Source organism: Salvelinus alpinus, chromosome 16 (assembly GCF_045679555.1).
Source record: "Salvelinus alpinus chromosome 16, SLU_Salpinus.1, whole genome shotgun sequence".
Classification (NCBI taxonomy): domain Eukaryota; kingdom Metazoa; phylum Chordata; class Actinopteri; order Salmoniformes; family Salmonidae; genus Salvelinus; species Salvelinus alpinus.
This window is the reverse complement of record NC_092101.1, coordinates 15,980,176-16,007,125: the sequence shown is the minus strand read 5'-3', so window position 1 is coordinate 16,007,125 and position 26,950 is coordinate 15,980,176. Positions and strand designations below refer to the sequence as shown.

The following is a 26,950-nucleotide window of genomic DNA, read 5'->3' as shown; positions in this document are numbered from 1 at the left end:
CATAGGCACCTGTAGCAATTTTGCATAAATACAGTACTGTATGTGTCACTATAAATCTATACATATTCATTCTAGAATGATTGCGTGGGTGTAAATATCTAAATATAAAACAAATCCAACATCAAACTGCCTCCTCCCTGGATCCTCTCCCTGCCTGTGGAGCCTAGAACCTGTCCAGGTTTGACAGCAGAGTGTAAAGCACATCCTGCATGCGCATCACAATTAGCATCAAGCGCTCCACTGTTTCTCCACCCACTTATTGATGGACTGCTGAATCAATGCTTTTAATTACAACTCCTCTAAACAGCTCAGATCTCTCCGAAAAGTTAGATCTCTGTTGGTTCTCTGGTCGGATGGGTAAGTGATAGTGGCAGGCAATTTGTGCCATGTCCTGTGACTCCGGTGTTGTAACTGATCCTGTCTCCTTGTGTATCCTTGTTTCCTTGTGTCTCCTTGGTCGTATTCATTAGGACATGCAACGCTTTAAAACGTTTTGAAACAGAAAACGAAAATGAGCGTTGCTTATTACATAAGGCCAGGTGGCCGCTCCCTGTTTCAGTCTGTTGTCTTTAGTTTGGTGACTAATGAGCACGTCCCTTGTGTCTCCCTTTTACCTGACAGACATCGACGACTGCCAGTCCAACCCGTGTCAGAACGGAGGCACCTGCATCGATGAGATCAACTCCTTTGTGTGCCTGTGTCTGCCCAGCTACGGTGGAGCCACGTGTGAGAAAGGTAACGTTTTATCACGTAACATCTCTGTCGTTAACCCACATCCCCAGGGAAAGGAGGAAGTGATTGAAATGTATCAGTGCAGAAGCTTATGACAGAACACCTGCTCTCAGCTGGAGCCCCTCAAGGAGGAAGAATCCCTAGTGGGTATGAATGCAGCTACACCACTTCAAAATTATAAACGTTTTTTTGTGCTTCCATTACATGAAAGCAAGTCTAGGAAAGATAGCCAGCCACATAGCCCTCAAACAGAATTGTATGATAATCCCAATACTTTAGAAGGTGGTTTCTTTGAAGCACTGACAGAAAGACAGAGTGATAAAGGAAAGAGATAAGTTGAGAAAAAATATAAATAAATCATAAGCTATACAGTTGGTCCGTAAATAGACCTGGACAGTGGACTAATGCATATTTACCACAGTAGAAGCCCGACCTCTGGTAACTGTATCCTAGCAGCCCAGCTCTCTCTTCCTGCAGAGCTCTTTCAGGGTAATGGGCCTTTACAGATCTAACAGCAGAGAGAGAGGGAAAGAAAGAAAGAAAGAAAGAGGAAAGTTAAAGTTGGGCAAGATGTGTGGAAAGAGGAAGGAAGGAGGATGGGGCTCAGCGAGAGAGAGAGATGTAAAAAAGGACAGTGGTGTGTGTGCGCGCATGTGTGCGTGTCTGTGTGTGTGTAGCCTAGTCAGTTACGTGTGTGTGGAGATGGACAGACAAGTGCCAGTGAGGCGTAGAGGGTTGAGGCTCAGTGAGTGTGTGTGTGATTGCTCTGCTAGAGCGAGACTGGCCTCTTCACCAGGACCTCCCCTCCAATCAGAGCCCTACGCCACGTGCCCCTCACCAGCCTGCCTGCCACACCACTCATACAGATGAGCTATTGAAGAGGCGATGGACCCTGGCATACACGCACACACACTCTCGCTCTCTCTCTCTCTCTTTCTCTCTCTCACACACACACATATACACACTACTCCGACTCTGGGTGTTTACCCCATGGTGCAGCGAGGACCCTGCTGTGTAACTATCGTCATGGTTGACTTGGAGCAGCAGGCTTGAGAGGAGAGGAGAGGCTGTGGCTGCCATCCCTCTCTCGCCGCTTAATAAGACCACACATAAATGATTCAACCCTGAAGAGAGGAGATCGCAGCCCTCTCTTATTTGAATGTCATTTATAAGGAAAACCTTGAACCATGAGCATGGAACTAAGGGGACGAGAACTCTGACAGATACTTTACGATACTATAAAGAAGGCGCTAACGTTCTATAATGAAGTACTCAAGAATACTGAAAGGATCGTTTATAGTATTGCCTCTTTTGAGATGGTAATATCCCCTTTTAAATGTAAGGCAATCAATCTCTCTTTCACTGAAGTGCCTTAGCCTAACTACCCCTATCAAGTTCATGTTCAGCCATGTCATTCTTCCCTGTAATACGATCCAAGGCCTGCTGCCTGTCCTCATCCCTTCATCCCAGCTCCTCTGGTCCTTTGATGCTCCTGCTTCCCTCCCCCTCCCTCCTCCTCCCCCTCTTCCAGGCCCTCCAGACAGTTTCCATGGAGACCACCGCAGGGAGTCATATAGATTCCTCCAAACTCGTTGTCCAATGACCATGTCACATCGCCGTGCAGTGCACAGCCCATCACAGACAGGAGAGAGGGGAGAGAGACTGTTCGTTGTACCTGTACTATACTCCACTGTATATACACTACATGACCAAAGTATGTGGACACCTGCTCGTCAAACATCTCATTCCATTAATTCCATGGGCATTAATATGGAGTTGCTACCCCCTTTTCTGCTATAACAGCCTCCACTCTTCTGGGAAGGCTTTCTACTAGATGTTGGAACATTGCTGCAGGGACTTGCTTCCATTCAGCCACGATCATTAGTGAGGTCGAGCACTGATGTTGGGACAGGCCTGGCTCGCAGTCTGTGTTCCAATTCATCCCAAAGGTGTTCGATGGGGTTGAGGTCAGGGCTCTGTGCAAGCCAGTCAAGTTCTTCCACACTGATCTCGACAAACCAGTTCTGTGTGGACCTCACTTTGTGCACAGGGGCATTGTTACGCTGAAACAGGAAAGGGCCTTCCCTAAACTGTTGCCACAAAGTTGAAAGCACAGAATCATCTAGAACGTAGTTTTATGCAATAGTGTCAAGATTTCCCTTCACTGGAACTGAAAAACAGCCCAGACCATTATTCCTCCTCCACCATACTTTACAGTTGGCACTATGCATTCATTCTCCTGGCATCTGCCAAACCCAGATTTGTTTGTTGCCCTGCCAGATGGTGAAGTGTGATTCATCACTCCAGAGAAAGTGTTTCAACTGCTCCAATAGCGGTGAGCTTTCATCACTCCACCTGACGCTTGGCATTGCGCATGGTGATTTTAGGCTTATGTGCGGCTGCTCGGCCATGGAAACCCATTTCATGAAGCTCCCGATGAACAGTTCTTGTGCTGACATTGTTTCCAGAGGCAGTTTGGAACTCTGTAGTGCCTCAGCACTTGGCAGTCCCGTCAGTCCCGCCACTTTGTGGCTGAGCCGTTGCTGCTCCTAGACATTTCCACTTCACATAAACGGGACTTACAATTGACCAGGGAAGCTCTAGCAGGGCAGAAATTTGACAAATTTACTCATTGGAAAGGTGGCATCCTATGACATTGCCATGTTGAAGGTCACTGAGCTCTTTAGTAAGGCCATTCTACTACCAATGTTTGTCTGTGGAGATTGTATGGCTGTGTGCTTGATTATACACCTGTCAGCAACGGGTGTGGCTGAAATAGCCGAATCTACTAATTTTAAGGGGTGTCCAGATACTTTTGTATATACAGTGTAGCATATTGTATCACTATAACATGGTGCTAGCCTTCCAAACTGAGGCCCCATTATCAGTTCATACTGCAGATTCTCTATGTCTGTCTTTCTGTCTCAGTCCCCCCTCTCACTCTCTCTCGCTCTCAATCTTTTTTTTCTCCATCCTGAGGCAAAACCATTTCCACCCTTCTGTGTTTACTTCAAACCTCTCTCTCTCTCTCTCTCTCTCTCTCTCTCTCTCTCTCTCTCTCTCTCTCTCTCTCTCTCTCTCTCTCTCTCTCTCTCTCCCTCTCTCTCTCTCCCTTGCTCGCTCTTTCTCCACAACAGCATCCTGCCACAGAAAGTCCTGTTGTGCTGTCACAGCGAATCTGCTGTGTGACATGTTTGGCGTGTGTGTTAGCATTAGTCACGTCTTTATACATTAATAAAATCCCTGTGCCGATTCTCTGTCACAGAGTTTCATCTGTTCCCTATGTACGGCGGTATAGTCTCTGGTCGGAGAGCTTTTGGTGCTATTGAGTGTTAACACACACACACACACACACATACAAATACTAGGCCCGCCCGCGCGCACACACACACACACACACACACACACACACACACACACACACACACACACACACACACACACACACACACACACACACACACACACACACACACACACACACACACACACACACACACACACACACACACACACACACACACACACACACACACACACACACACACACACACACACACACAAACACAGGCACGCACACACTCACTGTGGATTCATGTTTCTCTCTATGCCCGCCATCCCAACTCCAAAGCTTCTCCCACTCACTGCTTACTTCAGCAGAAACTACACATAGAAGAAATCCTTCACATACAGACAACACCACCAGCAACAGGCTTTCTTCACTGGTGTTCCCTGTGATGGGAAAACTCACAATCCACACAACTCCTACCAACTAAGTTATTGTAGTGCTGAAGTAATAGTTCTCAATAACATAGACAGAGTTAGAACAACAACCACATAAAGAGCATCCCAATCCCTAGGTGATAAATCGCAGCCTCCAGAACAAATAAGTAGATAAATTGAATAGAAAGCCTGTTAAAGCATTATGCTCCAGCTATTTAATCCCAGGGCTTGTCGTTGTGGACTGACGTACTGCTGCCTTTATCGAGAATGCGCACTCCTCACGTGCTGCTTTAACTCAGAGAGCCTACTGGAGAATGCTACTGCTTTGCTAATGTCTTCTCCTCCTCCTTCTCCTTGCTTGCCTGCTTTTCCATCCGTTGCATAAATATATATTCAGCGTTAGGAGAGAGAGGAGAATTTTGTGAGGAGTGTTGTCTGATAAAGGTGTTAAATCCTCCTGTGTGTTGTGGAGCTGGTGGCAGTGATTAATGCCAGGCTAACGGTATTGTAGAGAGAAGGAGAGGAGGACGTAAACACCAACGCTAAAACTAAACACTCGCGTCTGTAGGAAGAAGCCTGGAAAATAAATATGTATTCCTACCTCTCTGTCTCTCTCTCTGTCTCTCTCTATTTCCCTCTCCCTGTCTCTCTACTTCCCTCTCCATTTCCTTCTCTATGTTTCTTCTTCCACTTCTTCTTCGTCGTCATCGTCTTCCTCTCTCTCGCTATCTCCCCCCTCTCTCACGCACTCTCTCTCTCATTCTCTTCTTTCTCTTTTTATTCAGTCCTTGCCAACCCTATAGCTATATTGTACATGCTGCACATACTACAGGTAACTACCAAAATAATGGAAACACTTGAGTAAATTAGGGATATAAAGTATATTGAAAGCTGCTGCTCCCACACAGGTGTGGTTCCTGAGTTAATTAAACAATTAACATCCCATCATGCTTAGGGTCATGTATAAAAAAGCTGGGCAGGCCATTATTTTGGCTGCCATGTCTATGCCCCCATAGGATGACAATGTCCCCATCCACAGGGTACGAGTGGTCACTGAATGGTTTGATGAGCATGAAAAACCGTCTTACAGTAGTCACCAGATCTCAACCCAATTGAACACTTATGTAGGATTCTGGAGCAGCGCTTGAGACAGCATTTTCCACCACTATCAACAAAACTAACCCTCCAATTGAGTTACAGTCACTTGTAGAATATTTGCCAAGATGCATTGAAGCTGTTCTGGCTCGTGGTGCTCCAACACCCTATTGAGACACTTTATGTTGGTGTTTCTTTTATTTTGGCATTTACCTGTATATTTCCATGACCCATTTGTGTTGTACTGTATTCAACTCATAAAGCAGACTTGTGTGTAACTCCCTGTGTGCAGATGCTTTATGCATCACATATTTATAGCAGCAGTTTATGACACACTGTAATCAGACAGTAGGGCTTAGGTACTGTAAGCAGCTTTTAGGTAGCAGCTACTTTACAGTCTTTATTGCTTTGATGACTGCTTTGATGACTGCAACTAAAAAAGTGTTAACTGTAGCCATTTATTTCCCTTTATAGTTTACACCAGTCTCAACGTCAACAGTGAAGCGGTGACTCCGGGATGCTGGCCTTCAAGGCAGAGTTCCACTGTCCAGTGTCTGTGTTCTTTTGCCCATCTTAATCTTTTATTTTTATTGGGCAGTCTGAGATATGGCATTTTTTTTGGCCTAGAAGGCCAGCATCCTGGAGTTGCCTCTTCACTGTTGACGTTGAGACTGGTGTTTTGCGGGTACTATTTAATGAAGCTGCCAGTTGAGGACTTGTGAGGCGTCTGTTTCTCAAACTAGACACTCTAATGTACTTGTCCTCTTGTTCAGTTGTGCACCAGGGCCTCCCACTCCTCTTTCTATTCTGGTTAGAGACAGTTTGCGCAGTTCTGTGAAGGGAGTAGTACACAGCGTTGTACGAGATCTTCAGTTTCTTGGCAATTTCTCGCATGGAATAGCCTTCATTTCTCAGAACAAGAATAGACTGTTTCAGTTTCAGAAGAAAGTTCTTTGTGTCTTGCCATTTTGAGCCTGTAATCTAACCCACAAATGCTGATGCTCCAGATACTAAAATAGTCTAAAGAAGGCTAGTTTTATCGCTTCATTGATCAGCAAAACAGTTTTCAGCTGCGCTAACATAATTGCAAAATGGTTTTCTTATCAATTAGCCTTTTAAAATGATTAACTTGGATTAGCTAACACAAAATGTCATTGGAACACAGGAGTGATGGTTGCTGATAATGGGCCTCTGTACGCCTATGTGGATATTCCATAATAAAATCAGCCATTTCCAGCTACAATAGTCATTTACAAATTACCAATGTCTACGCTGTATTTCTGATCAATTTGACGTTATTTTAATTGACAAAAAATTTGCTTTTCTTTCAAAAACAAGGACATTTCTAAGTGACCCCAAACTTTTGAACGGTAGTGTGTGTATACAGTTGAAGTCGGAAGTTTACATACACTTAGGTTGGAGTCATTAAAACTCGTTTTTCAACCACTCCACAAATTTCATGTTAACAAACTATAGTTTTGGAAAGTCGGTTAGGACATCTACTTTGTGCATGACACAAGTAATTTTTCCAACAATTGTTTACAGACAGATTATTTCACTTATAATTCACTGTATCACAATTCCAGTGGGTCAGAAGTTTACATACACTATGTTGACTGTGCCTTTATGTTGACTGTGCCTTTAAACAGCTTGGGAAAATCCAGAAAATTATGTCATGGCTTTAGAAGCTTCTGATAGGCGAATTGACATCATTTTAGTCAATTGGAGGTGCACCTGTTGATGTATTTCAAGGCCTACCGTCAAACTCAGTGCCTCTGCTTGACATCATGGGAAAATCAAAAGAAATCAGCCATGATTCAGCCATGAAATTGTAGACCTCCACAAGTCTGGTTCATCCTTGGGAGCAATTTCCAAACGCCAGAGTGTACCACGTTCATCTGTACAAACAACAGTACGTGAGTATAAACACCATGGGACCACGCAGCTGTCATACCACTCAGGATGTCATACCGCTCAGGAAGGAGACGTGTACTGTCTCCTAGAGATGAACGTACTTTGGTGCGAAAAGTACAAATCAATCCCAGGACAATAGCAAAGGACCTTGTGAAGATGCTGGAGGAAACAGGTACAAAAGTATCTATATCCACAGTAAAACGAGTCCTATATCGACATAACCTGAAAGGCCGCTCAGCAAGGAAGAAGCCACTGCTCCAAAACCGCCATAAAAAGCCAGACTACGGTTTGCAATTGCACATGGGGACAAATATCGTACTTTTTGGAGAAATGTCTTCTTGTCTGATTAAACAAAAATAGAACTGTTTGGCCATTATGACCATCGTTATGTTTGGAGGAAAAGGGGGGACGCTTGCAAGCCGAAGAACACCATCCCAACCGTGAAGCACGGGGGTGGCAGCATCATGTTATGGGGGTGATTTGCTGCAGGAGGGACTGGTGTACTTCACAAAATAGATCATCATGAGGAAGAAAAATGATGTGGATATATTGAAGCAACATCTTAAGACGTCAGTCAGGAAGTTAAAGCTTGGTCGCAAATGGGTCTTCCAAATGGACAATGACCCCAAGCATACTTCCAAAGTTGTGACAAAAATGGCTTAAGGACAACATTGTCAAGGTATTGGAGTGGCCATCACAAAGCCCTGACCTCAATCCATTACAAAATCTGTGGGCAGAACCGAAAAAGCATGTGCGAGCAAGGAGACCTACAAACCTGACTCAGTTACTCCAGCTCTGTCAGGGGGAATGGGCCAAAATTCACCCAACTTATTGTGGGAAGCTTGTGGAAGGCTAACCGAAACATTTGACCCAAGTTAAATAATTTAAGGCAATGCTACCAAATACTAATTGAGTGTATGTAAACTTCTGACCCACTGGGAATGTGATGAAAGAAATAAAAGCTGAAATAAATCATTCTCTCTTCTATTATTCTGACATTTCACATTCTTAAAATAAAGTGGTCATCCTAACTGACCTAGAACAGGGAATTTTTATTCAGATTAAATGTCAGGAATTGTGAATAACTGAGTTTAAATGTATTTGGCTAAGGTGTACTGTATGTAAACCTCCGACTTCAACTGTATATATTTTTTTGGGGGGAGGGGTTCTTTGTTGGACATAAAAGACTGTAAAAACACCAGGAAATCAGCTCCAAGTAATTTGAATATAAGATATCTCTTCCCAAGTATTCCCACGCATAATAGACATGTGATCGCATACAAATGTAACCAGGGTTTGGAATGATTATGTTTTAGTCAAACATTATATCTGTTTGTGGTCTTCTTGTGGTCAATTTGCGGTCTAAAAATGATTTGTAACATCCCCTCAAAAAGAAATCGGGCTGCAGCTGAATCCATACTGAACAAAAATATGAACGCAACATTTAAAGTGTTGGTCCGATGTTTCATGAACTGAAATAAAAGATCCCATACATTTTCCTTATGCACAAAAAGCTTATTTCGCTCAAATTTTGTGCACAAATTTGTTTACATCCCTTTTAGTGATCATTTCTACTTTGCCAAGGTAATCCATCCACCTGACAGGAGTGGCATATTAAGAAGCTGATTAAACAGCATGATCATTACACAGGTGCACCTTGTGCTGGGGGACAATAAAAGGTCTCTCTAAAATGTTTTGTCACACAACACAATGCCACAGATGTCTCAAGTTTTGAGGAAGCATGCAATTGGCATGCTGACTGCAGGAATGACCACCAGAGCTGTTGAATTGAATGTTCATTTCTCTACGATAACGTGCTCAATGGGTGATTAGTTTAACACTTTTTTGGTTACTACAAGCCACCTCCAATGTTGTTTCAGAGTTTGGCAATACGTCCAACTGGCCTCACAACCACAGACCACGTATAACCACACCAGCCCAGGACTTCCCATGTCGCAAGGATCTGTACACAATTCCAGGAAGCCTGCATACCAGACATTTCTCCCATTGAGCACATTTGGGATGCTCTGGAATGACATGTACGACAGCATGTTACAGTTCCCATCAATTTCCAGCAACTTCACACAGCCAGTTTCTTCTTCTTATTGGTGTCCTTTACTAGTAGTTTCTTTGCATCAATTCAACCATGAAGGCCTGATTCACACAGTCTCCTCTCAACAGTTGATGTTGATATGTATCTGTTACTTGAACTCTGTGAAGCATTTATTTGGGTTGCAATTTCTGAGGCTGGTAACTCTAATGAACTTATCCTCTGCAGCAGAGCTGACTCTGGGTCTTTCTTTCCTGTGGCGGTCCTCATGAGAACCAGTTTCATCATAGCGCTTGATGGTTTTTGTGGCTTCACTTGAAGTGACTGACCTTCATGTCTTAGAGTAATGATAGACTGTTGTTTGTCTTTGCTTATTTGAGCTGTTCTTGCCATAATATGGACTTGGTCTTTTACCAAATAGTGCTATCTTCTGTATACCACCCCTACCTTGTCACAACACAACTGATTGGCTCAAATGTATTAAGGAAAGAAATTCCACAAATTAACGTTTAACAATGCACACCTGTTAATTGAAATGCATTCCAGGTGACTACCTCATGAATCTGGTTGAAAGAATGCCAAGAGTGTGTAAAGCTGTCATCAAGGCAAAGGGTGGCTACTTTGAAGAATGTAAAATATAAAATATGTTTTGATTAGTTTAACACTTTTTTGGTTACTACATGATTCTATGTGTAATAACACATGATGTGTTATTTCATAGTTTTGATGTCTTCACTATTATTCTACAATGTAGAAAATATTTTTTTAAATACAGAAAAACCCTTGAATGAGTAGGTCTTTTGACTGGTACTGTATATCTGAGATGTTTGAGTAAGAGACAGAAGAGAGATGCTGTTTTATGCAGTATCATGTTTTAAGACAGGCATCTCCAGGGTCAGCCTGGAGCCGTTGAGCCGCTGTGGGTCCTGTCTAAACCACGACTCGGCATAAACCGCAAGGAAAGACAGCAAATTGATCTTCCTCTGGGTATTTATCGAGGCTATTAATGCTAATGAAGATTTGTGTTATAATAAAACACGTCGAGAGGGACACGTACCGGGGCTCGGAGCAGAAGGCGGGCGGATCGAGTGGGCTTCAAGTCTTTGCCGTCTCTCTTAATCCTGCCAGCGCTCGTCGTCGCTCTGAGCATGATCCACCTCACTGGGGGCCTCGCATCTGCAGGAGCCGCACGGCGCCAGGAAAATTATCACTAAGTTTTCAGGCAACTTGGCAGGGACGAGTCAAACAGAATAATGAAACGCTGTCAAATGACTGACTACAGCTCTCAGCCCATATGCTATTGTCTCTGTTTGCCAAGTCTGTTCTGTGGGAAAATTAAAGCCCATCTTGTCTTTGTGTGGCAGGATAGGAATCTGTGTTGAATGTCATTCAAGGTGCTTAATTAGGGACGTGTTCCAGGAGAAATCCCCTTCATCTCCTCTAGGACTGTGTGGCAGAGAGAGGGAGTCCTGGCATTGGAAAGCACTGCTTCCTTTTCTCTTTCCATCTCTCCCAGGCAATCCCAGTACGTCAACACCCACACACACAATCTCTCTCTCTCACACATTCATACATACATACATACATACATACATGCATACATACAGTGGGGAGAACAAGTATTTGATACACTGCCGATTTTGCAGGTTTTCCTACTTACAAAGCATGTAGAGGTCTGTAATTTTTATCATAGGTACACTTCAACTGTGAGAGACGGAATCTAAAACAAAAATCCAGAAAATCACATTGTATGATTTTTAAGTAATTAATTTGCATTTTATTGCATGCCATAAGTATTTGATCACCTACCAACCAGTAAGAATTCCGGCTCTCACAGACCTGTTAGTTTTTCTTTAAGAAGCCCTCCTGTTCTCCACTCATTACCTGTATTAACTGCACCTGTTTGAACTCGTTACCTGTATAAAAGACACCTGTCCACACACTCAATCAAACAGACTCCAACCTCTCCACAATGGCCAAGACCAGAGAGCTGTATAAGGACATCAGGGATAAAATTGTAGACATGCAACAGGCTGGGATGGGCTACAGGACAATAGGCAAACAGCTTGGTGAGAAGGCAACAACTGTTGGCGCAATTATTAGAAAATGGAAGAAGTTCAAGATGACGGTCAATCACCCTCGGTCTGGGGCTCCATGCAAGATCTCACCTCGTGGGGCATCAATGATCATGAGGAAGGTGAGTTATCAGCCCAGAACTACACGGCAGGACCTGGTCAATGACCTGAAGAGAGCTGGGACCACAGTCTCAAAGAAAACCATTAGTAACACACTACACCGTCATGGATTAAAATCCTGCAGCGCACGCAAGGTCCACCTGCTCAAGCCAGCGCATGTCCAGGCCCGTCTGAAGTTTGCCAATGACCATCTGGATGATCCAGAGGAGGAATGGGAGAAGGTCATGTGGTCTGATGAGACAAAAATAGAGCTTTTTGGTCTAAACTCCACTCGCCGTGTTTGGAGGAAGAAGAAGGATGAGTACAACCCCAAGAACACCATCCCAACCGTGAAGCATGGAGGTGGAAACATCATTCTTTGGGGATGCTTTTCTGCAAAGGGTACAGGATGACTGCACCGTATTGAGGGGAGGATGGATGGGGCCATGTATCGCGAGATCTTGGCCAACAACCTCCTTCCCTCAGTAAGAGCATTGAAGATGGGTCGTGGCTGGGTCTTCCAGCATGACAACGACCCGAAACACACAGCCAGGGCAACTAAGGAGTGGCGCCGTAAGAAGCATCTCAAGGTCCTGGAGTGGCCTAGCCAGTCTCCAGACCTGAACCCAATAGAAAATCTTTGGAGGGAGCTGAAAGTCCGTATTGCCCAGCGACAGCCCCGAAACCTGAAGGATCTGGAGAAGATCTGTATGGAGGAGTGGGCCAAAATCCCTGCTGCAGTGTGTGCAAACCTGGTCAAGAACTACAGGAAACGTATGATCTCTGTAATTGCAAACAAAGGTTTCTGTACCAAATATTAAGATCTGCTTTTCTGATGTATCAAATACTTATGTCATGCAATAAAATGCTAATTAATTACTTAAAAATCATACAATGTGATTTTCTGGATTTTTGTTTTAGATTCCGTCTCTCATAGTTGAAGTGTACCCATGATAGAAATTACAGACCTCTACATGCTTTGTAAGTAGGAAAACCTGCATAATCGGCAGTGTATCAAATACTTGTTCTCCCCACTGTACATACATACATACATTCATACATACATATACACACTGTACATTCATACATACATACATACATACATACATACATACATACATACATACATACATACATACATACATACATACATGCATGCATACATACATACATACATACATACATACATACACACACACACACACACACACACACACACACACACACACACACACACACACACACACACACACACACACACACACACATACATACACATACATACATACATACATACATACATACATACATACATACATACATACATACATACATACATACATACATACATACATACATACATACATACATACATACATACACACAAACACACACAGACATGTTATTTTCTTCTATCCTCATGGGACCTAAAATACATTTCCATTCTAAATCCTATTATCCCCAACCCTGATCTTAACCCTTACCATAACTTTAACCTTAACCCGTAACCCAAACCTGTAACTCCTAACCCTAAATCTAACCACTAACCCCTTACCCTAACTCTAATTGTAACCCTAAGCCTAAACCTAACCCCTAAACTTAAAATAGCCTTTGTCTCCACAAGGAAGAATTTTCCTTGTTTTACTATTCTTGTGGGGACCTACCCACCTACCTACCTACCTACCTACCTACCTACCTACCTACCTACCTGCACGCCCGCCCGCCCGCCCGCCCGCCCGCCCGCCCGCACGCACGCCCGCCCACACACACACACACACACACACACACACACACACACACACACACACACACACACACACACACACACACACACACACACACACACACAGACACGCACACACGCATACACACACACACGTGCACACACGCACACTCACACACACCATTAACCTCCCTTGTATATAACTGACAGCCTCCCAGGATTAGCCCCTATAGACAGAGCGCTAGCATGGAGCCATTAGACTAGGTGCTGTGGTGATCCAGTATGTGCCGAGTAAGAGGCAGAGCTGTTAGACAGAGTGTTGGGGTCCTGGCCTCCTCTTCTCTAATGGTCTCCCCAGTGTACCCTGGGCCTGTAAACAGTGGCTCTGAGCTTTCTAGTGCCGATGGGCGTCCTGGCAGGCCCACCAATAACAGAGCTCCACTCCTGTTGGCCTGAACACGCAGCAGCTCATTTCAGTTTAGGGAGCGAGTTGCAGCTACATACAGTAGATACTACCAGGCCTATTTTTATATGTGTGTGGTGTGTTATCCCTCTATCCCGCTCATTCCCCTCTGCTCCCATCCACAGTCCAAATACTGTACATATACAGCAGGTCTGTAAAGGTCTGTCCCATTGTGTGTGTGTGTGTGTGTGTGTGTGTGTGTGTGTGTGTGTGTGTGTGTGTGTGTGTGTGTGTGTGTGTGTGTGTGTGTGTGTGTGTGTGTGTGTGTGTGTGTGTGTGTGTGTGTGTGTGTGTGTGTGTGTGTGTGTGTGTGTCTGTGTGTGTGTGTGTGTGTGTGTCTCCTTCCTCTGTCTCCAGCTCTCTGCCAGCGGCTTGGTGGTAAATGTCACGTCTCCAGGTAATTAGGTGGAATGAGGCAGGCAGGCATCAGAGAGCATTAGTAATGTCCAATCTTCACCCATTAGATTGATGGTAATGCTCACCCGATTAGACTCCTCATCACAGAGCTGTAATAACCATAATAACCCCCCATCCTATCCTCCATGTAGACATTCTCACTAAAAGCAGAGGGTGTCTCTGTGAGAGTGTGGAAGGCTCTCTCCGACTCTGGGTGGCCTCGTTTAAATGGCAAAGAGCTGTCAGTCATTAAAGCGAGTGTCACAGGGAGAGGGAGAGGGGAAGAGGGAGAGAGAGAGGGGAAGAGGGAGAGGGAGAGGGGAAGAGGGAGAGGGAGAGGGGGAGAGGGAGAGGGGAAGAGGGAGAGGGAGAGGGGAAGAGGGAGAGAGAGAGAGGGAAGGTGAAAGGCAGCACACACACAGCGTTTCATCATCAGAGGTCTCAAAAAGCCACGGCGCACAAATATCACATGGTGAAGTGGATAAACGACCCAATCACTCAGCTGGAAGCGTTTGGCCTTTTATTTCCCTAACTGATGCTCATTCCCTGCTCACTCTGAATATTAATGGACGAAATGTCGCTCAGTCCAAACGAAAAATAAAAACTTGAAGTAACGCATTAATATCAGGCATTGAAACTTCTGTCGGCGGAGGAAATCCGTCGAGACAGTCTTAAGATCTGTGAGCAGACCCGTATCTGTGTTGGCTTCCTTTCGGGTCAGGCTGTCTCCCTGTCTCTGTCTGTCTGTCTGTCTGTCTGTCTGTCTGTCTGTCTGTCTGTCTGTCTTTCTTTCTGCAATATTGGTTGCTTTCTTTCTGCAATATTGATAGTCTGGGTGAAATCGTCTAATGAGCAGTAGATATCACACCAAAGGCACTGATGAGTAATGTTGACGTGTGTGTGTGTGTGTGTGTGTGTGTGTGTGTGTGTGTGTGTGTGTGTGTGTGTGTGTGTGTGTGTGTGTGTGTGTGTGTGTGTGTGTGTGTGTGTGTGTGTGTGTGTGTGTGTGTGTGTGTGTGTGTGAATGTGCGTGCGTGCGTGTGGGTGGGTGGGTGGTTGTTTGACTGTGCTCGTGCATATGTTTGTGTGTGTGTGAGTGTGTGAGCGCCGCAGGCTCTTTCCTCTCAGGCTGTTGGATTAAGCTGCTCTGTGCGCCTCCTTCACACCACTGGCCTCTTTCATGGCAGCTCCCAGGAGTCCTGGCTGGTAAAGGCCCAGCAGTGGGCAGCCCATGCCTTACACACTGTCTGGGCATGGTGCCAGATGCAGCCCACGGTGTGTGTGTGTGTGTGTGTGTGCGCGCCCCTACATAGCCCCCCAGTGTCTCCATTCTCCCTGTTTTTGTAGATAACAACCCAGTCTACGCCGACGCAGGCCATGTTGGACACGCTCCCGACCCCAATACATTATACCAACCACGGACTCTTTTTACTCGAGAGTGATTTGTTTTGATATGTTTTTTCTGAGTTACTCGTTCATTTTAGTCGTTCGTTTGACCTGCTAGTGCTGGCCGCAATGAGTCCCACAGCAGGATTAATACACGCTCCTCCGGCTCAGCAGCTCCAGAGACGTGCTCCGACCACCTACTCTCTGTCATATACGCACAGGAAAATAGATCATGAGCATAGAGAAACAAAATACATGTTTATAATGGATAAATGATCGCAGGGTGCAAGAATGACTGCAATTAATTGATTATTGAATATTATGGACACAGCTTTGTAGAACCGAAGCTCTGGCCAAATGCTACGCCGGCGCAGGCGTTAGTTTCTTCTCCGCAATGTGAAGTAGCGAACGATAGAGCAGCGGAATCATTTTTCGTCAAGCTACTTATCACCCTCTCACCAGTCAAACAATGCATTCTGTCAAGAGTCGTTCACAATCTAGTCCGGTTGCGGCCACAACTCGTTTCAAATGTATCAAGAAATAGCCTTATTTGAATGCCTAGCAATCAACAAATGTGCACTGTTTAAACACACATTTACAAGTCTCAGTCACAAATAACAGCTCCAATAAGCCCCCTATGGTGAACGACGTGAACGAGAGGCTCGTAGAATCATGACTCTTTTGAGTTTTCAGTTCATTGTTAGCCGATACGGGGTCCCGCATGCTCTGAGCATTACAGACTCAAATGAACAAAATTTGTCTAAATATTAGTTATTTTGACTGAATGAGTCGGAAAAATCAGAGTCAGTAAAAATAGCCAAACTTCCCAGCACTACTTAATCTTTACCCACTTGTTGGAAATATAGTTTATATAGTTTATAGCTTATAGCTCATATTATACAGTTTGGCTACAAAAAACAACTAGGTCACTGTTGCAAAACAGGCTTTGTTTTCAATGTCTATCTGGCTCAATAAAAGGACATTTGGAGAATAGTACACCTCCGTACATCATACTGTTCAATGCAATTGTGTGGAACAGCGGAGTATTATTTGATGATGAAAGCTACTTGGGCAGCAGAGACTGTGTGAGCTGACCTTAGCTGTGGAGGGAACCGAGATCTAGCCATCTTCTCTCTCCGTGACATCTGGATGATACTTCAAAATCCCTGAGGTTTACAGCAGGCTCAATGATTTTCCCATTATCTCTCACCTCTGCTCCGCCTAATTCATCCAATGAGTGAAAAAGGGCCTCGTGCACAGGCACTGCTGTTGGGAAATACGAAAGCATGATGAACGAATGTGTGTCCAATTGCCATAGAGTGTTGAAGTGAGCAGCCAAACTCCCCCCGCCCGCCCACCACATTCAGTCGCACACAAACACACACACACACACAAACACACACACACCGTAGCCCAGTGAGTGAGTATGTTATCTTGGAGCCTTTTGGGAGCAGAAGGGAGAGATTAGAGTCTGCAGCCCTGCAGATGTGTTCACTCGCCTAATCACACAGGCCTCCACAGTGTGTTTTGCGCGTGCGCGCACGCGTGTGGGTGTGTGTGTGCGTGAGTGCATGTGCCAATTTGTTTGGTGCCATGGCAATTCGCCATTCGTTCAACATGCGTTCCCACATTCTGCACATGTGATAGGGGATGAGGGTACTGCTGTAGTTACCCTGTCACTACACGTTAAGAATTGCTTCCTATTATAAGGGGGTGCAAAGCAATTTGCTACATGTTGTTCCCCTGACTAAGAACAAATACAGACTAGATTGCTTTGAGCGCCGGCCGTTGGAAGGTTGTGAATAGTAATAATGAGCGAGGGTAGTGCATTCTGCTGGGCTGAGTGTTTCAGAACCACGGACAGCTCTCCTCCGGAGAGATCCACTTCAAGCGTTCATCTGTTCTCCTCTGGGCATGCAGAGAGGTGTCTGATGACTATTATCACAGCATGGCGTTGTGGGGAACAGTCCCCTACAATATAGTGCATCATATGGACAGCAACTCTGTGTAATATAAGTGGACTGGACAGTCTCTACAGCTAGCGCTCATCCACTTACAAATAAACAAACACACACACACACACACACACACACACACACACACACACACACACACACACACACACACACACACACACACACACACACACACACACACACACACACACACACACACTCCTTGGCCCCTTTCCTCTGAGCTCCTCTAATGCCGGCCTGGAAGTCCATACGGCCCTATTTGCACTGCCCAATTTACCCGTGTCGCTTTAGATGTGTTGGGGGGAAAGCTGAGGCCATCTCTCTTCGATCCCCACTCTGTATGGGTAGGAGAGAAAGGGGGGCTTGGCTGGGTTGACAGAAAAGCCCTGAACCCCCTTCCCCAAACGCAGATGCATACACACACATGCACGCGCACATACTCTCTCTGTTTCCCTCACACATCCTCCGTAGACACAGTGAATGGGTGCAGCTGAGCACTGCCATACAGTGAACCCCAAGGAAGATGGAGGGAGGGAGGGAGGGAGGGAGGGAGGGAGGGAGGGAGGGAGGGAGGGAGGGAGGGAGGGAGGGAGGGAGGGAGGGAGGGAGGGAGGGAGGGAGGGAGGGAGGGAGGGAGGGAGGGGCTCGGTGCTTTCTGACAGGGATGAAGGGACAGGGAGAAAGGGGATGGATAGATGGAGAGAGAAAGAGAGTGAAAAAAAGGGACGAAGCGGGAGACAGAGGGATGGAGGACGAGGCTCAGTGCTGACAGGGATGAAGGGAAAGGAAGAGGGAAACGGACAGAGAGAAAGTAGGAATGAGGAGACAGGAGCAGAGTCCTGACAGGGGCTGTAACAGGGTTGAATTAGTCCGGATGGCGTCCCCACTGGGAGACATTTCTGGGGATTGTTGTCATTTAAATAGATTAAAGAGCCTTTCACAGGGCTAAGCTGCTTCCTCATACTGCTCTGCTCCCATCCCAGCCCACTGTCTGACTGGGATTAGGCCTGGACGGACGTCACGGAGGGAGGGAGGGAGGGAGGGAGGGAGTGAGGGAGGGAGGGAGGGAGGGAGGGAAGTAGAGCACTGGAAAGAATGTGAGAGAGGAAAAAAGTGTGTAAATGAATGAATGACATTTTATTTTCGTGTCAAATCGGCAGTTGGCAGCCCATCCCTTATGGGATTAATTGACATGTAAACATTACAAAAATTCACTATGGTAATTAAATGATCATTCTTCTTCGGGTGTTCTCTGCAGTGCGCATCGCATAAAGAGTGAAAAAATGTAAGATAAAAATCAGTAAATAAGGTTATCCAAACAATAATGATATCCCTAGAGCAGAAAAATTATATACACATATACACATATACACTGTGTGTTTGTGCTTCCATGCACATGGTTGCGTGAACCAGAGATATATGAGTATGCATCTGTGTGTTTCTGTAGACTAACCACCCCCTCTCTCTCTCTGTCTCTCTCTCTCTCTCTCTCTCTCTCGCTCTCTCTCTCTCTCTCTCTCTCTCTCTCTCTCTCTCTCTCTCTCTCACTCTCTCACTCTCTCACTCTCTCACTCTCTCACTCTCTCACTCTCTCACTCTCTCACTCTCTCACTCTCTCACTCTCTCACTCTCTCACTCTCTCACTCTCTCACTCTCTCACTCTCTCCCTCTCTCACTCTCTCACTCTCTCACTCTCTCTCTCTCTCTCTCTCTCTCACTCTCTCACTCTCTCACTCTCTCTCTCTCTCTCTGTATGTGCAGACACAGAGGGCTGTGAACACACGTGGAGGAAGTTCCATGGCCACTGCTACAGGTACTTCAGCCGCAGACACACCTGGGAGGACGCAGAGAAGGACTGCAGGGAGCACAGCGGACACCTGGCCAGCATACACGCACTCCAGGAGCAGGACTTCATCAACGGTGGGTGTCTTCCAATCAGTGCGACTTTACAGAATATATAATGAAAGCAGTCTCATGTTCTGGCATTGATCCTCAGAGGGATGGAGAAAGAAAGAACTGGATGAAAGGAAAGACACAATAAAAGCCCCAGCATGGTGAACCCCCTCCCAGTCCCAGAGAGGCCAGAGCTATACATCCTCCCACTTGTCCTCCCTCATCCTCCTCCCTATTCCTCCCCTCCACAGACACATTTACCTAAAAGTGTGTTTAATTGCCTCGAAAATGGACGTCTCCACCCCGACAATAAAGGGAGCAAAGCCATTAGGTAGATTAATGGGCCCCATAATTATGTTAATCAGAAACATCATGATTTAAATTTCATTACACCGCACCCAAATCTCATCAATGCTGCACCTTCCGCGAAGATTTGGCTGCTTCTGCCTTCTGCTATCTGGGGTTGAAATTGTGATAAGAGCTGAGCCTCCCTCGTGTGTGTGTGTGTGGTCTTTTTAAAGGATGTGTTTATTTGTTTTGCCCTGTCGTTCAGGTCTGAGTCATGACAACACCTGGATCGGACTGAACGACAGAACAGTGGAAGAGGATTTCCAGTGGACTGACAACATGGACCTGGTGAGAGGGAGAGACAGAGGGAGAGACAGAGGGAGAGACAGAGGGAGAGAGAGAGGGAGAGAGAGAGGGAGGGACAGAGGGAGAGACAGAGGGAGAGACAGAGGGAGAGACAGAGGGAGAGACAGAGGGAGAGACAGAGGGAGAGACAGAGGGAGAGACAGAGGGAGAGACAGAGGGAGAGACAGAGGGAGAGACAGAGGGAGAGACAGAGGGAGAGGGAGAGAGAGAGGGAGAGAGAGAGGGAGAGAGAGAGGGAGAGACAGAGGGAGAGACAGAGGGAGAGACAGAGGGAGAGACAGAGGGAGAGACAGAGGGAGAGACAGAGGGAGAGAGAGATCACTCGTTTAATCTTGTGTAGTCTTTATTATCAGCAACATACTTCAGAATGACAATAACCACAGTGACACCGCCTGCTATTGAAGAGTGCATTTCTCTCATAGCAGAGGTCCCTAGGGAGGATGTGGGTGTTAGCTAAAGGTCAGGTGGGAAGTTGATTGAGTGAATGTGTCGTTACCTGTGTATATGTACAGCCTCGCTCGCTGAACCACTTTTCTTCCTACCCTACTTACATCTTCCTAGAGGCAGCTCCTCTGTGCCTGTTGTTGTTTAAGAGCTGTCATTACTCTGTGTCAGTCTATACCACTGGAGAAAGACCTGTGTTGAGACACATCAGCTTCTTGTTCAGTAAAAGAGAACAGTGAAACAGTCTACAGTATCTATCACTTTCTTTTTTTGTTCTGTCTGTGTGGTGTGACTGTCTGTGTTGTGTGACTGTCTGTGTTGTGTGACTGTCTGTGTTGTGTGACTGTCTGTGTTGTGTGACTGTCTGTGGCTGTGTGACTGTCTGTGGCTGTGTCTGTGACGCGCTGTACCGTGTGTCGGTGTCGTGTGTCTGTGTCTGTTCCTCTGCCGTGTGTCTGTGTCTTTGACCCCGTGTGGCTGTGACTGAGCAGCAATATGAGAACTGGCGGGAGAACCAGCCAGACAACTTCTTTGCGGGTGGAGAGGACTGTGTGGTGATGATCGCCCACGAGAACGGCAAGTGGAACGACGTGCCCTGCAACTACAACCTGCCCTACGTCTGCAAGAAGGGAACAGGTGAGAGGGAGAAAGAGGCGAGGGGTTGTAGAGAGAGAGGGGGCGAGAGGGACTGAGAGTTTGAAAGGGATGGCGAGGGGAGGAAAAGACAGTGGGGGAGAGAATTAAAAAGAGTTGAAGAGGAGGTGATATTATGCTTCCGCTGTGCTTTAAATACTTTAAAGAATACTTATAAGTATTCTGTCATCTTAGGCCTCTTCAATCAGTCAGTCTGGACCACAGGCTAACACTGATCATTACAGCTCACCTCCAAGTGCGGTCAGCTGACTTGTAGCTATGCTTTCACACCTAAGGCAGCTCCTTACAGAGATGCTCTTACTGTCAGATCAAGGGATGAGAGTTCTTCAGAACATTTAATTCACATAAAAAGTATCCTCCTTTGTATGAAACATTGTTGGAAGAGTTTCACACAAAGTTTTGGGGCTGACTGGTAAAGTTTCTGTGTCACATGACCAGGCTTCTGTGGATCTGCTCTGTCATGGTGCTGTGATATGCCACAGAAGTGTGCATCCTAACATGCTCCTCTGTGGGCTTATTAGAGCAGACGGTTTTCAATTGCATTTGGGGCAGACAGAGAGACAGGGTATTAATAGCCAGCCAGGAAGATGTTTGTAGGTTTATTGAGACGACTGGCCAGACTCCAGAGCTGTGTTTAAGGAAATGGAGGATCGGGTCACTGCTAGATCCTCTTGGGTACTGATTTCAACTGGCCTCAGGCTAGAAACATTATTTAGTTCATCTGAATGGTCAGCAGAATTAGAGTTATAAAACTTAACAGTTAGTTAAGTTCATCATGCCACAGAGTTCGATAAGTCCCTCATGCCACAGAGTTCGATAAGTCCCTCATGCCACAGAGTTCGATAAGTCCCTCATGCCACAGAGTTCGATAAGTCCCTCATGCCACAGAGTTAGATAAGTCCCTCATGCCACAGAGTTCGATAAGTCACTCATGCCACAGAGTTAGATAAGTCCCTCATGCCACAGAGTTCGATAAGTCCCTCATGCCACAGAGTTCGATAAGTCCCTCATGCCACAGAGTTCGATAAGTCCCTCATGCCACAGAGTTAGATAAGTCCCTCATGCCACAGAGTTAGGTAAGTCCCTCATGCCACAGAGTTAGATAAGTCCCTCATGCCACAGAGTTAGATAAGTCCCTCATGCCACAGTCAATCAGTCAGTGGCAGCATTCCATCTTCATGCCAACTTAACCGCCTGTTCTACTCTATAGTGGTGTTGTTCTCTTGGGTCTGCTCATCAGGGGCCGTATGGCACGGTTGGCTGACACTCAGGCCTGTCCTTCTGAGAGAGAGGCAGTATCCAATCAGTGACACACGTCATCTGGGTGATTAGTGTTACCCATAATGCCATGGGGAAGAGCACAGAACAGGCAGGTGTGAGCCACCCTGATTAGGAGGATGGGTTGTGGCGAAGGCATCTCGCTCTCACACACACACACACACACACACACACGCACACACACGCACACACACACGCACACACGCACACACGCACGCACGCACACACGCACACACACACGCACGCGCACACACACACACGCACACACATATAAACTAAATATGATCAAATATTCACATACTTATTCATATACAGTTCTATTCTCTAATAGACACACAGCCCAAGTCCAGGCCAGAGTACACTGGTCCTTCAGGGCGGTGCCTCTACCTGCCTTCTACCAAGTACACTTTTTCTCCTGCACCTTTCTTCTGGGGACAGAGAAGCAGCTCGCCCTGACACCCACCCAGGACACACACTATCACATACAGTTCACCCCAACTCTGCTGCCTGCCTGCCTACTGTGACTGTAGCCGGTCAATACATTGGCTAAGATTGGAGTGTGTGGCTGTGTGCGTGGACATACCCAGCTCACCCCTGTCTAATCTGCTGAGACATGTTAGACTGAGTGTAAAGATGTAGCCCACAGGGCTCGGAGAGCGCTGGACGGATCCAGGCTCCAACTGTCTCCAGCTTTCAAAAGAAAACTGAATCAGCCTGACACACACGCACACACAGTCCTGCGTGCCTGCCAGGCATCCCCAGCCCAGCCCCAGTCAGTAAGATCTGGGTGGTGTTATTGAGTGTCATGCCTGGTCCTGTGACTATTGATCTGTTGCCACAGCTGCACACTAGTGTTAGTAATGTCCCTCCTAGTCTATGTTACTGCACACTAAACACAAGGAGTGAAAACTGTGGTTTTCTGGTTGGCTGAATAGGAGGTGTGAGATGTTACAGCAATCACTGTACTGCCCTGTGTGGATAGCTGGACAATACATCCTTCCCTCCTTCCCTCCCTTCCTGTACTCCTTGGAGTTGGCTCGGATCTGGTAGTTCTGCATTAGTGTTAGCTATGTAAGGGACACCTCATTTCCACCATGTTCAACCATGTTCCAGATAAGAGGTCGCCGATTACTTCAAGGAAGGGAAAGAAGCACTTCCACTTAGTCTACAGCTGGGTTGGTGACTGTCTAGGGGCTAGAAACTCACTCCGGGCTTTAGGTTTCAACCGCAGGGCTGCCATCTAGGGGAACGACAGAGGAACTGCACCGTCACCCCAGTCACCCCTCCTCATCCCTCTTCTCTCATTCGCCCTCCCTCTAATCCGGCCAATGAGCAGTAAGCGTGGGTACATTCCTGACACCTGTCACACACTGTAGCCCCTGAGGGCCCAATCCCTTCTGAAAGGTCGTGGTAGGACAAAGTTACCCGGGACACTGATCTAAAGTCAGTTTGGTGTTTTCCTCCCAGATAGTGAAGATTAGGTTTGGTGGAGGGGAAGCTGATCCTAGATCTGTGCCTATGGGCAACAGCCAGAGCTGAAAGGTCAGTGAGTCAGTGTGACGTCTCACAGGGCTAAGAGCCCTGTAGGGTCTGTCTGGTGTCTCAACCACTTTGCCTGTCTGTCTGTCTGTCTGTCCCCCCTCCTCACATCAACACAACGCTCTAGGAGATAACAACAGCCCACACAGACTAGCACACACACACACACATGACTCATCTCTTTGGTTTCCTTTGAACTTTAGATGTGTGTGTTGTGCCGTCAACAGTTTTGAAGAGTGGAGGGGGAATGTTCTTTAGAACAGGGCTCTTCAACCGTCTCTTGTTCAGGGACAAGGGCAAAAACAGAAAGGGGAAAGACTGGGTGATGACTAATGACTGGGAATGGTGATATACATTGTTATAATGTACCACTTCTCCATTGCTGGATTTCCATTTCTCACTCTCTTTCTCTATTTGGCAGTGCTGTGTGTCAACCCTCCCACCGTGAAGAACGCCTTTCTGATTGGTCGTAAGCGGTCCCACTATGACATCCACTCAGTGGTGCGTTACCAGTGTGCTGACGGGTTCCTCCAACGCCACGTCCCCACGGCCAAGTGTCGTGCCAACGGCAAATGGGAGCGGCCCAAAATCATCTGCACTAAGTGTGAGTGACCAAGACTGTTAAAGGGCTTTAAGTTTTATCTCTATGGGGTAAATGATCAAAAACAGTGGAGGAATGGAAACTTAAAATGAGACTGAATTCAGTAGGAATACAAGATTCTCCATAGAAGTTGTAGCATGTACTCGAATTTGACAAACTTTTCATTCAGATAGAGGTTGTGTGACGACGGTAATGTAATTTTAATGTAGATAAAACTAAGTTATAGCCCTTGTTCTGTTGAGATAGTTTATCGCTCCAAAGTCTGATTGACAGCCAGGGGTTTGGAGGAATGCCAGAAACACCAAAAATAAACATTTCATTTTACTATCCTCCCATGAGAAGTAAAACTCGCTCTGCCAAACGACGGAAACATCCATCTTTCTTTATGACAGCAGAATCATTCATATTGTAGGATTGTATCAATGTTTGCCCTTTTTAAGAAGTTATGAGCAAACAAGTATTTCCCATTTCCCCTTTCGGCTCGTACTGACAAATAATGAATTGCTGCTGTTTGAACTGGAGAGAAAATATGGAGCCTTATTTCGTATTCGGTGCATTTCGAGTGTAATGTTGTTTTCCTGCTAGAGTCGTTTGTTAGTCATTGTTATCATGGCAAGGTAGACCTTCTGTTGGCAAACCTTACCCAGGACCAACGGATCCAATTTGGCAGCACAACACAGGAAGGAAGCGGCTCACTCAGGACGTGAGTGGGAGGACAGTCCTATGCTAATACATTTAGAGAGCTAGTAATGTAAAGTTGAGTAGAGAAGACACTTTAGGCAGAGTGGCTGATGTTGAGAGCTGTATGTCTGTGGTGTTGACCTCTCACCCCCCTCCTCTCACATCTCATATCCCTCTCTCACTCTCTCACTCCACTTGACTCTCCACTCTACCTGTCACCCCCCACCCCCCTCTACTCCCTCTCATCCGTTCTCTTTCTCCTGACTCATCCCCTCTCACACCCTTTCACTCCCTTCTGTCTCTCTCCAGCCCGGGGAGCACAGCGCTACAGGCGGCACCATGACCATCACAACGGCCGACGGGAGCGCAGAAAGCACAAGAAGCACGGCCATGGACACGGAGAGGGGGGCCACCACGGAGGGGATCAGGGCCACAGGCATGGGCACGGGCACGGGAACGGGAACGCTCATGCCCACATCTGAACCAAATGAACCACGTCCACTGCCCGAACCTCGCCTCGCTGCCCAGTCTCCTTCCTCCCCCTCTCTACCCCCTCTCCTGCCCTGTTCCTGACCCCGCAACCTGGCTCCCAGAGCCAGCCTGTATCATACTCAACTCTGAGGCCTGACAGCCGACTGCTAGGCCTCACTGAGACAATAACAATCTCTTTGTACTCTTCTTTACCTTCACTGCTTTTCTGTCTCACTCCCGGCCTACTTTTATCAAGTCAACGAGGACCCAGGATATGGGGCTTTGCTCACCTGTTAAAATCTGAAGAGGTTTCTTTTGTTTCCTTCTATTTTTACATTAACGATCGTGGAGGAGGAGGTTTAGTACAAACTGTAAATAATGACAACATCGTCAGAAAATTCTGTATCAAAACCAGAAGAGTCGAGGAATACATGTACATGCAATCCATGTTTTTCAATTGAGTCTTCGTTCTAACCTTGTTTTTAACAGATGTGTTGTCTGACTGTATTTCTTGACTTTGCTGTTTTTGGTTAGCTCTTTGGAAGACCTTTTGCTTAATGACCTACAACAGTTATTCTGAACAGATTTAGCTACGGGCTTTCTTTGACACTGGCAATTCTACTGGTTTCGAATGACAAGCATTGTATCTCATCATTGTTACGACAGTCACTTTTAACTGGGTGTAGAGGAAAACCGAGAAAATGCACAGTTAGCCTGTATCCAAATCGACCTCACGCCACTGAGGTTGATCCAGAAGCTCAAGCTTCTCCCCGTAGTGGTGGAAGACCCCCACAGCAGTCCATGTTTCTTCTAACGATATCATCCTACTGTACGTGTTTCCTTTCTAAGTCACTCTGTGTTCCTGCTTCACTATTAGAGGAGATAGATAGTAAGGAGTCGAGAAACCCAACCCAGAATAGGCCAGATTATGACTAGCCTCTCTGAGTCTGGTTTCCCAGCTAGCTAATAGGCAATGATCCTTCGTCAGAATTCTCTCATACCCATCACCACACTCTCATATTCCGTCTATGTCCCGGTGTCAATGGTCTGTTCGTCTTCCATTTTGGAGTTCTACTTCTCTGGCCCGCTGAGGAGAAATTGTT

At 46.2% G+C, this 26,950-nt stretch overlaps 1 protein-coding gene and 1 long non-coding RNA gene across 2 annotated transcripts in view; one reads left to right on the top strand and one right to left on the bottom strand.

Annotated features, from left to right (window-relative positions):
• Nucleotides 1–1,241, bottom strand: part of LOC139540948 (uncharacterized) — a 70,251-nt gene extending 69,010 nt beyond the window's left edge. Inside the window, exon 1 of the long non-coding RNA XR_011668291.1 lies at nucleotides 1,149–1,241. This is a non-coding gene — a long non-coding RNA (uncharacterized lncRNA). The remainder of the gene's footprint in view (nucleotides 1–1,148) is intronic.
• The window catches only part of LOC139540947 (neurocan core protein-like), a 207,004-nt gene extending 180,696 nt beyond the window's left edge, over nucleotides 1–26,308 (top strand). Inside the window, exons 11-16 of the mRNA XM_071345030.1 lie at nucleotides 622–735; nucleotides 19,394–19,552; nucleotides 20,079–20,161; nucleotides 21,115–21,259; nucleotides 24,516–24,698; nucleotides 25,686–26,308. Coding sequence (XP_071201131.1) covers nucleotides 622–735; nucleotides 19,394–19,552; nucleotides 20,079–20,161; nucleotides 21,115–21,259; nucleotides 24,516–24,698; nucleotides 25,686–25,858 — 857 coding nt within the window. The 3' untranslated portion in view covers nucleotides 25,859–26,308. The remainder of the gene's footprint in view (nucleotides 1–621; nucleotides 736–19,393; nucleotides 19,553–20,078; nucleotides 20,162–21,114; nucleotides 21,260–24,515; nucleotides 24,699–25,685) is intronic.
• Nucleotides 26,309–26,950: the final 642 nt, after the last annotated feature.